This window comes from Bombus bifarius, unplaced genomic scaffold (assembly GCF_011952205.1).
Source record: "Bombus bifarius isolate JDL3187 unplaced genomic scaffold, Bbif_JDL3187 scf7180000007970, whole genome shotgun sequence".
In the NCBI taxonomy this organism is placed as follows: domain Eukaryota; kingdom Metazoa; phylum Arthropoda; class Insecta; order Hymenoptera; family Apidae; genus Bombus; species Bombus bifarius.
The window spans coordinates 7198087-7211528 of NW_022884356.1; the positions used below are offsets into that span (position 1 = coordinate 7198087).

Here is a 13442-nt window from a genome sequence, read left to right on the forward strand (position 1 = left end):
AATCGTGCCTTTATCGTCGTCGAAAATTTAAACGAAAATCAAATCGTCGTTCGATACGGTCGTAGATGTTATTTGATAGTTGAGTGGTTCTGCTACGAATAAAATTTTCATGCTGCTTTCACCGCCGTAAATGCACGTGATGCGCTAAGATTTTCTTCACGTCCGGGATGGAGAATGGTTAGTGGTCAGTGAGAGGAAACGCGAAATGCGATTCGACTCACGTGCGACTGAAATTTTGACTGCTCGTTCGGTACGTTTTCTGCTCTCTTAATAGAGAAGATCGGGAAAAGGTTCGGACAGGACGACAAGTGGGCGAAGCTCGTTTCTGTAAAACAGATGAAACGTATTCTCTTTATTTCGTATGCCATCGAGTATTTATCTTACGTGACCGAACAATCCTCTCCCCGACATAACACGTGACTTTAGCGAATGAAATTCGGACATCGGTAACTATCCACTAGGACCAGGCTGTCTCGCCTATTTACAATAGATCTTTGTACAAAAACTAATCTCATATAAACAGTACAATGCACGATTCCAAGGTTCATGTACGCAACGTGAACAAGAACGAAGATCGTTCGAGATATCCATTTCGCGTTACAAACTGTATATTCGATAATTCAAGGACGCTGCCTCGTCAAATTGGACTTTGCTCTTATCGAGCTCTGTTTCCGTTCTCTCTGCTTTTCTATTTCCGTTTTATTCGTGTAACGTGGCCGTACTCTATTATAAAAATCTGCAGGTAGAAAAAGAACGTACAATTCAAACGATTCGATACACTTCGTCAAGCATCGAGTTCCTGTCCGATCATCAACGTTTCATTAAACCTGCAACTTGGACATCCACTTGTCCAATCTGATGGTGTACGCGACTAAAATCGTCGACCCATCCGGCTGCAGGTCCTCGTTCTCGTCAGAAACACGGAATTTTTCCGTCGGTTTCTCCCTCTTTTATTTTTTACTTCTTTCTCTCTTTTCCTCTCGTTTTCCTCGTTTTTTCTTTTGTACAGCGAATTGTTCGCAGTGTTTCGCGAAGATGCTTGGAATTTCGCACGTCGATCGTAAAAAGACGCAACGTGCGACTCGGCTCGCGAGAATTTCGACTCCGTTTCACAGGCTCGGAAACGATGTTCGCGCACTTTGTAACTAGCTTTTCGTACGAACGCCGTGCAGAGTCGCTCAAGTGTCTAGACACGGTGAGACTTTCATCGCGAGCTTTATATACAACTCTCTTGTATTCGATTCGAGCGCGTCACCACTTCCGGTTGATGGAACTTCCCCTGCGCGGAAACCGACGAGGAAACTGGCCTCTGCGGCATCGACGATAACCCTTTGCCTGACCTCTGGAGACTGTAGTATACCTGCAATCAATGAAACAGGATTCTTCGTTTCGAAAAATAAACGTTAACCATCGATTGCTAGTCGAGTAACGAGTTAATTCCTTAACGCTAAAGTTTTTCGTCCGTTCACTGATATTAGATTATCCTGAAAATTCTCACATTTTTTGTCATATTTGACTTTATAGTTCTCATTGTAATGAAAATATTTGGAATTTTATAAATTCGACATTGGGTAAAATAAATAAATTCCATGTATTTTATGGAACACGTTAATCTTCAGTGTTTCGTGAAAAATTGGATAAATATGTCAAGCAATCCGTATCATTTAGATTTTCCGTGTTTCAAAGGTACAAGGAAAATGTTTTAATAGGATCGAACGCAATAAAAACAGAAGGCTACACGCATTAAGTAGGAGTAATAATTACGTAATTTGAAATTTTAATGGCTGTCCAGTTTGGCAGAAACTAGCGCTTAACTAGTTTACGATGGAGAGAGATTAATTATTTTCTTTAACGCTTTTCGAAGGATGTAAACATTCTTTAAAATTGAGTTTCAGTTAATTGCGTCGAGAACGTAAAACGTTAAATGCTTTACGGAAGGTTAGTTCGCGTCCTTAGAGACTTTTCTGAAAGGTAAACGTGCTTTTTCTAACTTGTTTTTTCAATGTTAATTGAGTTTGCACGTTACCATATTGCATCAACGCGTTCTATTTTCATTTAATATATCAAAGCCATGCCAAAACAGTTTTAAAATTGACGATAAATGGATTTAATTTTTATGAATGATTACTTATTAATGCATCGCATTTATTTCATAAAAACGGGAAAAAGACACGCTTTTATATCTTGAAAATTGCGCATTTAAAACTCGTTAATTTCAGTGTAACTAACAACAAAATATACGAAAGGTGAGCCAAATAAAATGATGCCAATTGCTGTTTCCAAATATACTGCAGATAGATACCGATTCCAATTTCTTTTTTTCTTCTTTTTTTTAATTAAGCTACAAAAATTTACTTCAAAATTGCAGTTCCTCGAGTTCAAATCACGTATTAAAAATATGTAATTTACATATACCGCGAGTGTATAATTTAGCGTCGCTTATAACCGTATTATTAGCGCAAAAACCAGATACGTTAAATCGGATCTCGAGAGCAATAAAATCTATATCGTATTCCAGAAGCTGCGTAAACTATTCGTTTGGAAAATAACCAAAACTTCCGATTTACGATAGAGCCGCGTGAAATGCGAGTGGACGAGCGAAAGAGAGAGGCTACAAACGGAGGAAGAAAGAGAGAGAGAGAGAGAAAAAGAAGAACGGTAAATGCAAATGTATCGATACTTGTGAAAATTGCAAATTCGGGGTTGGAATTAATAATGGAAGAGCTGACGGGAAACGAACGCGCGGAGCGAGGTTGGAAATAATCGAAAACCGCGACTGGCTACGTAATTCCGAGGAAAACAAAAACAGTGAAACGAAAACATCCAGCAGGAATATCGGGATCGGTTAATGAAAAGGACGACGAAGTAATGGCGTAGATGGTGGCTGGATGGGGTATTGGTTCGAATCGGTATTAAAATTATTCAGACACTCGACGGAACGCGACCAGTGTCGAAAGGAAACTGAAGTCGAGTTCAAGACGAGTTATATACGCGCATCGGAACCTCTCGAATTATCGAGGAAACTTCGATGTAATTAAACTGGCGAAAGCACAGATAACCCAAGGCCTCGCTAAACCGGAAAAGTTAAAGTAGAAGACTGCCGCATATTAAAACGAGCGATCCGTTTTCTTGGCTCGTGCCCTAGGTCTCCTGTGGTCGTCTTCGAAACTTCGAATATTTAAAACAACCTTGTCGGTTTGGCTATGCGAGACAGAGTAGAAATTATACAGAAGAAAAAAAGAGGGAAGACTGGTCGTGATAAAGAAAAGAAATCGCGTCGACGAAAGAGGATCGATCGTATTACTTCCTCCGGCGAAAAAAAGGAACGCGATCTCCCTGTTGAATATTGTATCACGTTTTATCGATCGTTCGTTCGGTAATTCGCTAGTTTCCCCTACGACCTTCCACTTCTTCCTCTCTACCCTCTTCGGCAGCTAGGGGAAGCGTTAATTGCTTCTCATTAATCAAACGGCTTCGACTAAATACACTCTATTAGATATCGCTAAAAAAGGCACCCGATTAAATTTACAGACCGTAATGAGTTTACGGGGCTAATTGTCGGAATGATTTATATGGCCACGGGACTCATCGATTAGTTCCGCTTCCGGGATATCGGCCATTCCGCTTCTATGCCATCTTTGTCGTTTCTCGGCACGAGGGAATATGAGTGAAACGCGATTAAAACAATATAGACTGCAAAGGAATGAAATCTGTATGATATCGGAGATGCTTCTCCTTTCGCTCGTATATTCGTTTACCTGTTATCTCGTTTCTTGTCCTATTACCTGTAAGAATGATGTCTCGTGAATTGTTCCTTCAGAGAAGTAGTCTCTATCGAACAATTTCGAGGGAAATTTAGTTTAAATCGAGTAAAGAAATCTATACTTTTAGTGGAATCCATTGTCACGATTGTAAGGTTAATATTGACGCTTCTGTTTCGAAAATCACACGTTTATTTTCGGTCTTGTAATTAGTTTCGAGATATGTTTCCACTGTAAAATATTTAACTTCTTCTAGATTGCTGCTGTACGAATATAACTTCTAATAAAATTAACTTTATGCGGAATTATTCTTTCAAAGCATCGTGCAAGTTCCATTCTTTGCGTCAGATCGATGGATATGAAATATATTTTCGTTATCCTTTGAAACCGATACATAGATGTGATGCTTCAAATTTGGATGTTATAAAAGCTTGGACAACGATCCGTTTAAATTTCATTTTCACTTTGACTTGAAATATATATTACGAAAATATTCTTGAAAATCTCACATTTTGGTTGTTTCGCTGGTTGTAAGCGTCCATTGCCATCTGCTTGAAGTCCGCCATAGTGGGTGGATTACTGTAAGTATTCGCTTGGGATACATGGTTTTGGGGATAATTTATGGTCGGCGTTGGCAGACAGTCGGTCAACATCGGATCCGGTGGTAGATCTAAACCGTGTTGCACGATCGGCCTTTTCTCTGGTGAGATCGCCTCGTCCATAACTCGATCTTTCTTTCTTCGTTGAGGCGGTGTCTTATATATCGGAGTATACGTTAGAGGTCTTCTCTCTGTGAACAGATTCGAAAGAAGCCATGCAAAGTCGCGCATCCACTAAGCAGATTAGTCGATTAATTCTAGACGAGAATGGTCTCCGCGTACGATACAATACGTTACAACGGGACAAAGAGGTTCGCAAGCAGCGCTAGATTTATTTAATATGCTATCTTTTTAAATAAAAAATTATAATTCTCTATATAGCCACAGTAAACAGCTTATTGGTCATACGATTCAATTCCATTTGTTTCTGTTTGAAGATCGTGAAGAAAATAATTTCCGTGAGATGTTGCGTAGCGTTGGCTCGAGGAAATTTAACGAAATAAAGCCGGGGGGAAGATGGTAAAAAATTATTGAAATCTGAATGCATCGATATTTAAAGTACGAAGAATAGAACCAATGTCACTCGTATGGGTACAATGTATTAACGATATTACCAATTATGATTTTATTTCCTTTCGCAACTACTAAATGCACGCAATTGCTTTTAAAACTAACGTTGACTTTGATCGAAATGAAAACATGATTATACTATACATATAGCTATTAATTTTCAACACATCGCTTCAATTATAATTATTTGCGTGGAATATATTCAGATTCTATATCTAGTCGTAATATCAATAAGGTATTATTAACAACAAGGAGCTAAGTAATTGTAAAACAATAATTATTTACTATAAACTTGTTTACTTAATGGAATTGAATATATTTTAAATATCGGAGGTATCTAAATTCACGTCGTTCTCTACCATGTTCCTTTAAACAGAGAGAAAATAGATCAGAGAAATTCAAAGAAATTGAAACCGAAAGAAAAGAATACCTTCAGACTGTTATATTTTAAGGAGAAATAATAATTATTATTTCGTTCATTTTTCTTTCGACGCATCGCGCGTCAAAGCTTTCGACGCGGCGGACAGTGCTTTTGCGTTCGCCCACGTTAATGCTGAGATAATAATGTAGAAGTTTGATGAGCACACATTGATCACTGTTCACTGTGGATAAAGGCATTGCATTTCCGATCTATTAATGTGTATTGAAGCGTACCAATTTAACCTGACAATGCATTTCGAAATTCATTGCTACGCGACGCGGAAATATCTTTGATGGGAAAAGAACGCCAAAGCATTCGCTATTAACATTCCCGGGAATTTGAATAGAAAGAAATGACAATACACTATCATACGTTTATCGATCTTTTCTTCCGTTCGATCAACGTATTTTCCAAAATTAAACGTACCGCGAATCAGAGCTTAAATAGAGAGCGAGTGTGTTTATAATTAAAACTCAAATCAGATGATAAAGTTTAAAAGAACGAAATTATGCATTTACATCGGACTTGGACAAATTTTATTTGAAACAGAGATGGAAAAATTTAGTGCCGATTATTTTAGTGAAATTTAGGTTAAGTATCTAAATATTTAAAACGAAATATAATTATCTGCTCGTTCTACCTTCTACATTTTTTATTTTTTTATTTTATTTTAAACGATCTATCGGAGGCAGAATAGGATAAGAAAAAAGCTCGGTATTTGACAGATGATATGTAACTGTATAAATGTTTTGCAACTGGTAAATTACAACCGAAACGAATAAACCGCAGAATTTCCACTTTCAATCAAGCGATTTAACGAGGAAGAGAGATACGGTACTTCAAAACCAATAACGATTCCATGAAACGATAATAATCTGTCCAGGACAATCATCGCGTGAAAAAATCTTTCTGAAATTTTCATTTCACCCGAAGATTATGGGCTGAACAAACATAATATGTCCTACGGGGGTGGAGTGTCGTATCCCAATTAATTCTTTGAAAAATGAAGATTCTACATGTGTGTGTGTGCGTGTGTGTGTTTGTATGCGTTATCTTTCAGCGGAATATTAAATTTATATTCTCGTATATACATATACAGGGTGATTTTGAAGTAATATTTAATGATATTTGTAGTAACATTTTTTTTTATATGAATTAATATTTATTCCTTGAAACAAGGAAAAAAGTGATTCTTCGGATAAAAATAAATCGAAGATATAAACCAACGTTTCTTCGTGTTTCGTTTCCGAGAAAATCGACTTTGAGAAGCTGTCAGACTTCAATTTAATTAATTATCGCCTGTACAGAAGCGAATATATTTAATTTATCTACTTACAAAATAATTGGAAATGGCTATCGTTTCTTTATCCTAGCTATAAAATAATAGGTGGTAAATTTCAACAGTTGAATAATACATTTTTCTACTGCAGGTGATATATTAATCATGAAAAGGAAAATACAGAACTAGAGGTTTATAGCAATAGCGTTATTCGAAGCAAAAATTGGTCTTTCTAGATATAAAAAGTATAAAACTAAAATCTAAGTATAAAACTTCGGTATATAACAGGTACTCGACATCCTAGGCATCTGTTATTACGTCCTGACCCAGTACGCGTTGTCACGTCCCGCGCAGCGCACGCGCCGTAACGTAGACTAAAACTACCAATAGCGCGAGTGAGCGTTCCAATTTGAAATTTAAATAAATTTTAACAATTTATATAGAAACCAAATTCGAGCCTCACAACCCCCCACGGAATAACCCGTCACATGACGACCCCTCCACGGTAGACCTAAATATAAATAAGCATAGCGACATAGAAGAGGCAGAGATAATTCCTTAGTTCAGAGTAGTTAATTCCTCAGTTCTGTGTGATTAGTTCCCAGTTCTTGTTAGTCTTGTTAATCGACGTGTTTGCATTTGTCAATTTGTAAATTATTGAAAATCTATCAAATTGAAATCTTGTAATTAATAAGAGTGAAAACGTATTGCGAACGATTGTAACTTCGAGTATTTGAAATTTCAACGACAATTCTGTCAATATCCAATTAGAATACGAATAAACATTTTTTTTGTGAAGAATATTTGTTTAATAATATAATAGGATTAAGCGAACATTTATTTTCACCAACTTTAATTCTCTCCCGTGCCAGTACTCCTGCGCGTAGCAGGTTAGCCGAAACGTGGAGTTTAATTGCCAATCGCATCAAATAAGAGACAACGCTACAATTTAATCTAAATTCAAAAATTAACGGCAACACAACCAAAACGAGCCAAACAAAACGTAACACGCTTAGCAGGGTTAAAGGAATCCATGAAATCTGTTTTTAACTCTACTGAAAATAGCCACACTTCTCAATGAACAATTGAAACAAAAATAGAGCGGGCCACGTCGATAATCCAAGAAATTGCACGATCCGAAGGCACACGGAGGTATAAGTACAGGCACACGAAAGCGGTACGATAATCGACCTGCGATTGTTCCAGTTACGCGAATCGTGGCTATCAATCGTGGCGAAGACGAGCAATTAAACAACCAATGAAATAAACAGATAAAGGTACATTTTAACCAGTTTACCAACAAGAATTCTTTTTCTACCTGTACACGTATATTTGCCAAATCTAGTTTATTTGGCGAACTTTGTGCTTCGTGTACATTTTTTCTTTCTTTTGGACAGAAAAAATGTTTGCAGTGAATAGGACCATTGTACCTAGCTTTACGATACAAACACCGAATCCATCCTTTGTTTTCAAGCATTTAGGTTTTCAGCTTTTGGGCATAGCATAGTCGAATATTTCCACTCACGATTTTGTAACAACGTTCGACCCTTTTGAACCGAATTTTTGTTTGCTTACCTGACAAGAAACTCTAATTAATCATAGCTTCTCATTACGATCCACAGACTAGGAACAAATAATTCTCGTAAATAGACTCTCTGGCACTGATGTAAAAAAAGGTAGGAAACATTAAATTAGCCAAGTTCGCTTATACTTGACAAATCTTCAAGGATGTTGGTTTCATTTTGAGTCATGGGATAACTTGTACCGATTTTTTCAACGTATTAAATCACATTAAAATGAAAGATTTTAATTGCAATAAAAGACACCTATATTTTGGTTTGATCCACACGGTGATTCCGAGATCATGGTTCAAATTTGATTTTCTCAAGAACAAGGTGTCGAATGAAAAAACTTTATTATACGTTCTCGACATATTTTCACCCGTAGGATAAGCTCCTGCCGAGTCCTCGCTTCTGTACAGGCGATAATTAATTAAACTGAAGTCTACTTGACAGTTTTTCAAAGCCGATTTTCTCGCAAGCAAAACGTCAAGCATGGAAAAATGTCATTTTATATCTTCGATTTATTTTTGTCCGAAGAATCACGTTCTTTCCCGTTGCAAGTACCGTTACTTAAAAATCACCCTGTATACGTATTGGTCTGTATGATCGCGTTGTGTACACGAAGGCCATAGTTTAGCGAACGTTTCGAACAATTGGAAAGCCGTAGACTCACCATACTCGTTGGGTATGATGTCCGGATCGATGTCATCGACCGCCTGCTTGGTCTGGGGGTGTACCGGAGTAGTTGCACCTGCATTAGGTGGCTCGCACACGATGGGAGCGTGCTTTGGACTTCCGGGCCGACCGTTCGAGTGCTTCCGGTAGAGCGCCATCAGGATTACAACTGCAGCCAGGATCAAAAAGGTCGCTATTGCTGCCAGGCCCACCAGAAGCGGGTTCAACATTGATGCGCCCGTGTTCCCTGTCATGGCAGCAATGTAAAATGCTCGATCAGGCGGAACTTCCATCGGGTTACCTATCTGTTTTGTCCCTGCTTCTCGGTTATTGCGGCAAGTATATTTTTACCTCGTGATACATCCACCCACTCACCCTTTTTCTACCCCTTGCGATTTCGCCACCGACGATCCGATTTTGCCGGCAGACATCGCTAAATTTACTGTTCTATCGGCATTGCTCGTCTTTTTGGAATACACTGGCTCGCGAGACAATTCCAGCACATATGACAATCTTTTACGAATATATTAAATACATGCGCTGTACGAAACGTTTTGAAAATTCATTACAACTGTAATGAGATTATGATCATGATTATATCGATAAAATATAAAACAAGACTGACAACCTGCGTGGAGTATAAGAGATATTTGTTACAAATATGTATTTAGTGACAAATTAGTATACGACATAAATAGCCATCTTAAACATATAATAAATGTTAGAGGTGGACCTACCGAATGGATAATCGCATTTTTGTGATTTTTATGAAATGTATACTTAAAATATCTTGTACCTTCCATGTATATTTCCAATCCTATTTCAATTAACAATATAATCGTGACTGTCGTGCCTCACTACAATGTTAATGAAATTTCAAAATGTTTCACGTAACACGCGTTATATATTCATACAAGATTTCTATATATATATATATATCGTATGTTTAAGTTTAATTCAAAGATATATCTGACATTGGAGCAATAAAATATTTCTAAACAATTGACAAATGTATTGCTATTTTTATGTTATCCAGACACTTAGCACGATCCTCTATTTTCAACCGCATCATTACCCCCACTCGTACTCTTTCTAGGATAGGTCAGCTTAACAAGCAGAACGATAATTAACGAAGGTATGTCAATTACGCTGCTATTGCAGTTCAACCGTAGTACACGTACAGTGTCCCACTTTAATTATTCGATGTGACTATCTCTAAACCTTGTGACTGTTAAAAGAAATGTTATCGCTCAAAATTAATCTGCTTCCAGACGAATGGCTATAACTTTTTGAACAGCTTCCATGATTTAGTACGCTGTTTTAAAAATAGTGCTAGCATTTAAACAAAGGCAGATTCTTACCGTTTTCAGAAATGAAACGACGAAATATTCATATCGTGAAAATGTTTAAGTTCAATTTAAAGTAAGATATCATTGAAAAATAAAAGATCACAACTGACCTCCTCTTGTATTCTATTACGGATTTGTAGCATCAAAAATAAAATATATTTTCGAATATTACGAAACTAATATTATCTATAAAAATGACATAAAATTCGATTGAGTTTAATAAAAAAACAGTGAAAGCGTCCGTTGGAAAACTAACCATTTCAACGCGATTTCCTGATAAACGTGAATGTTGATTTAGAGCGAAATCGTTGAAACAGGGCACCGCCCATTCACATAACAAAGAGTGATCCTTGTGTCCACTTCTCTGAATACAAAATGCTCTTGATCCTTAGAAATATTACAAAAATTAAAATGAATCTTCCGGATGTCACGACGCAAATCCTTGTTTCGATTTTTCTTGAAACGCAACGTATACAACTCATTTCTACCAACGTTGAAGCACAGCATCGTCTATGTATAGTCGGATAATACAGCATGATCCTTATGCCCATTTCTCGGAATACAAAATACGATTCAACTTTAAAAACATTACAAACAACAAAATGAATTCTTCTGCCCTATAACGACTCATGAACCTCTGCATTGTTCATCCCAAATACACAATATAATACTGAAATACTAAATACCATACTAAATACAATAAAATACTGAAATATAATTTTGTCAACTAAAAAAACCCAGATAAGCAATGACAACTCTAAGGACAAGAGTATATATCGTATTATCGATTGGAATATGCTTGAACGCAGGCGTCGCTCAAACACGCACGTTTCTTCCATCGACATCGTATCGAACGCGTTCAGACTTTCTCTACTTAAAATCTGTTCACTTTCGTTCTTTTAGCATTCTGACAATTTCATTAATCCGAGCAAACCCTCACAGCCGTCATATATCGACGCACGAGAGAAACGTTGCAAAGACTAAAACAAATGTTCGTAGAACGAGACGACAGAAATTCTTACGTGTATTTCTTTCGGCACGCAACGCGACTGATCCTCAGCATCCGGCTTTCGTACGCCTGGTGCATGCGGATACATGGAAGCGTGTGCACGCGTCACTGCAGGGGGTTGAATCGTAAATCAGCCGTTAGAAGCCGTTTAAAGCTAGTCGCAGCGATGTCGCGCGTTGTAAATTTTGTTCCAGCGTGGCGCGCGTAATCGTTGTAAATTATTAAGCGGCCGGTGTCCGTTTCGCACGAGGCATCGGTTCGCTTTCGCCCTTATCGATTTTTCCGCGCCGATTTTTCCGAGCGCCTTCAATGCTATCGTGTCTGCTAATTGGTGTTTGCGCGAAAATGTTTGCTAGCCGGGCATTAATAAGGCTGTTTGGTTTCGTTGCGCGGCGTGTTTGCTCACTATCAAGCGAACGGATTATTCGTTAGCTATTAATTGGGAAGTATTCATAGGCATTGCTCGGGCGCTAATACCGCGATGAAAAAAGCTTGATTGCTTTCAGTTCATAATGAAAACATTCGATCAATTTTTATTACCGTTCCTGGAAATATATTAATCATTATACAGCTTTGTGAGATCTCGTAGATAGCAAACGCTTTGGTTAGACAGATGTTGATATCGATATGTTTATTGGGAATTTTTCCAAATTTAATTCGTATCGACAGTTTCTCTATCAGGTATGCTAATTTTTCTACGAGTATCATTCTTGCTGAGTATTATTGTGGCATCGTTGCAGAATATAACGACGTTTATTGGAAACAGATCTCGAGTTGTGTTTTTTCTACTTCTTACGTCGCGTAATTTTACACAAAGTATACCAAGTAATTTATACAGCCGATTAATTTTGCGAACTTTATTTTATATTATAAACGTAAAACATAAATAACATAAACATAAAGAATAAATATAATAGAAGGGAAATAATATGATTGATAATTGTAAAATTATACAACATTAATTGATATAATAAAAATATTTAACGCTAAAACGCTGAATTCTATAAACAGTTTGGTTTTCCCACTGCATCCCTACCCAGGTGTATGTAGGTTTCAAACCACATCCCTCTCATTTTCATGGAAATTTCGTATTCATTGCACCTTTTTGTTCGGCGAGAGTACGTTTTAAAACTTCATGAAATGAAATCGATAAATTCGCGTATAGCTCGCGGGCCGAAATAAATGCGAACGAAAATAGCCGTAAATAAAGAGTCGTAGTGCGAGCGACGACACGAAAGAGCTCAGTGAAATGTTATATTTCAATCGTCGTGCCTTCATACGAAAAGAATCATTTCAAAAACAGCGTTGAAAATTACGAAAATCATTTATTTTCAATATATCAATTATCAGCTGCAAGCACTGGTCAAAGCAAATATCAAGAAATACGTATTTTTCAATTCGAGTGAACTTTAATCTCACGAAAAAAATTGAGATTGACGTCACGTTATTTTACCTAAGAGAAAAGAATTTTTAGAAACTTTAATTCGTAGTTCATGAAATTGAATTTATTATTCAATGATAGGTTCGGAACAGTGGCGTTATTTTATCCGAGAAAAAATAATTATTCGATAAATAAAGCAATTTTTATATTGGGCATATTGTACTTCGTTTTTTCAAATAAAACTTTAACTGCATGTTAGATTCATGTTTGTGTTAAGGTATTATATTTAACTCAAGTAATTTCCACATGATTTTGCGCAATTTTATTATTTCAAAGTCGTAAATATAGGGAATTGACCACTAAATTTCACGATTATGAAGATGTTAATCACTTCATTTACACATATCACACTTAAACATTGGCCCGATATTTCCTGAACGTAAGAATCAAAAAATGATCTGAATTAAAAGAGAAATCCAGTTACGATCGATTCAAGGAATCCGCAGCTATTACTCTAAGTACTCCAGTACCTTCTCAAATGTATTTCAACAATCTTACGACGAACACAGCTAAATTTTTGGTTATGGCATTGCAGAAAAAGATTTCAAATTTACATTACAATACTCTCTACTTGAAAGAGATCAAAAATTTATAATAACATACTTCAGGAACTTCGAGGATAGTTATATTTTATATAGGAGAAATATGCACATACACGAGGAATATTTTATCTGATCATTTTCATCGGTCATTTAAATATCATTTTACAAAGGACTTCGCATTAAATAAATTGAATCGAAGCCGCACAACGGCATTGTTTGACTTAAATATATATT

General features: G+C 36.8%; 1 protein-coding gene across 2 annotated transcripts in view; it reads right to left on the minus strand.

Moving 5' to 3' along the window:
- Positions 1-322: 322 nt before the first annotated feature.
- Positions 323-13442, minus strand: part of LOC117212088 (hemicentin-2-like) — a 210192-nt gene continuing 197072 nt past the window's right edge. For both annotated transcript variants that reach the window (XM_033456586.1, XM_033456578.1), the window contains 3 exons: positions 8866-9114; positions 4271-4551; positions 323-1360 (listed from right to left, as the gene is read on the minus strand). In XM_033456586.1, coding sequence (XP_033312477.1) covers positions 1217-1360; positions 4271-4551; positions 8866-9114 — 674 coding nt within the window. In that variant the 3' untranslated portion in view covers positions 323-1216. The remainder of the gene's footprint in view (positions 1361-4270; positions 4552-8865; positions 9115-13442) is intronic.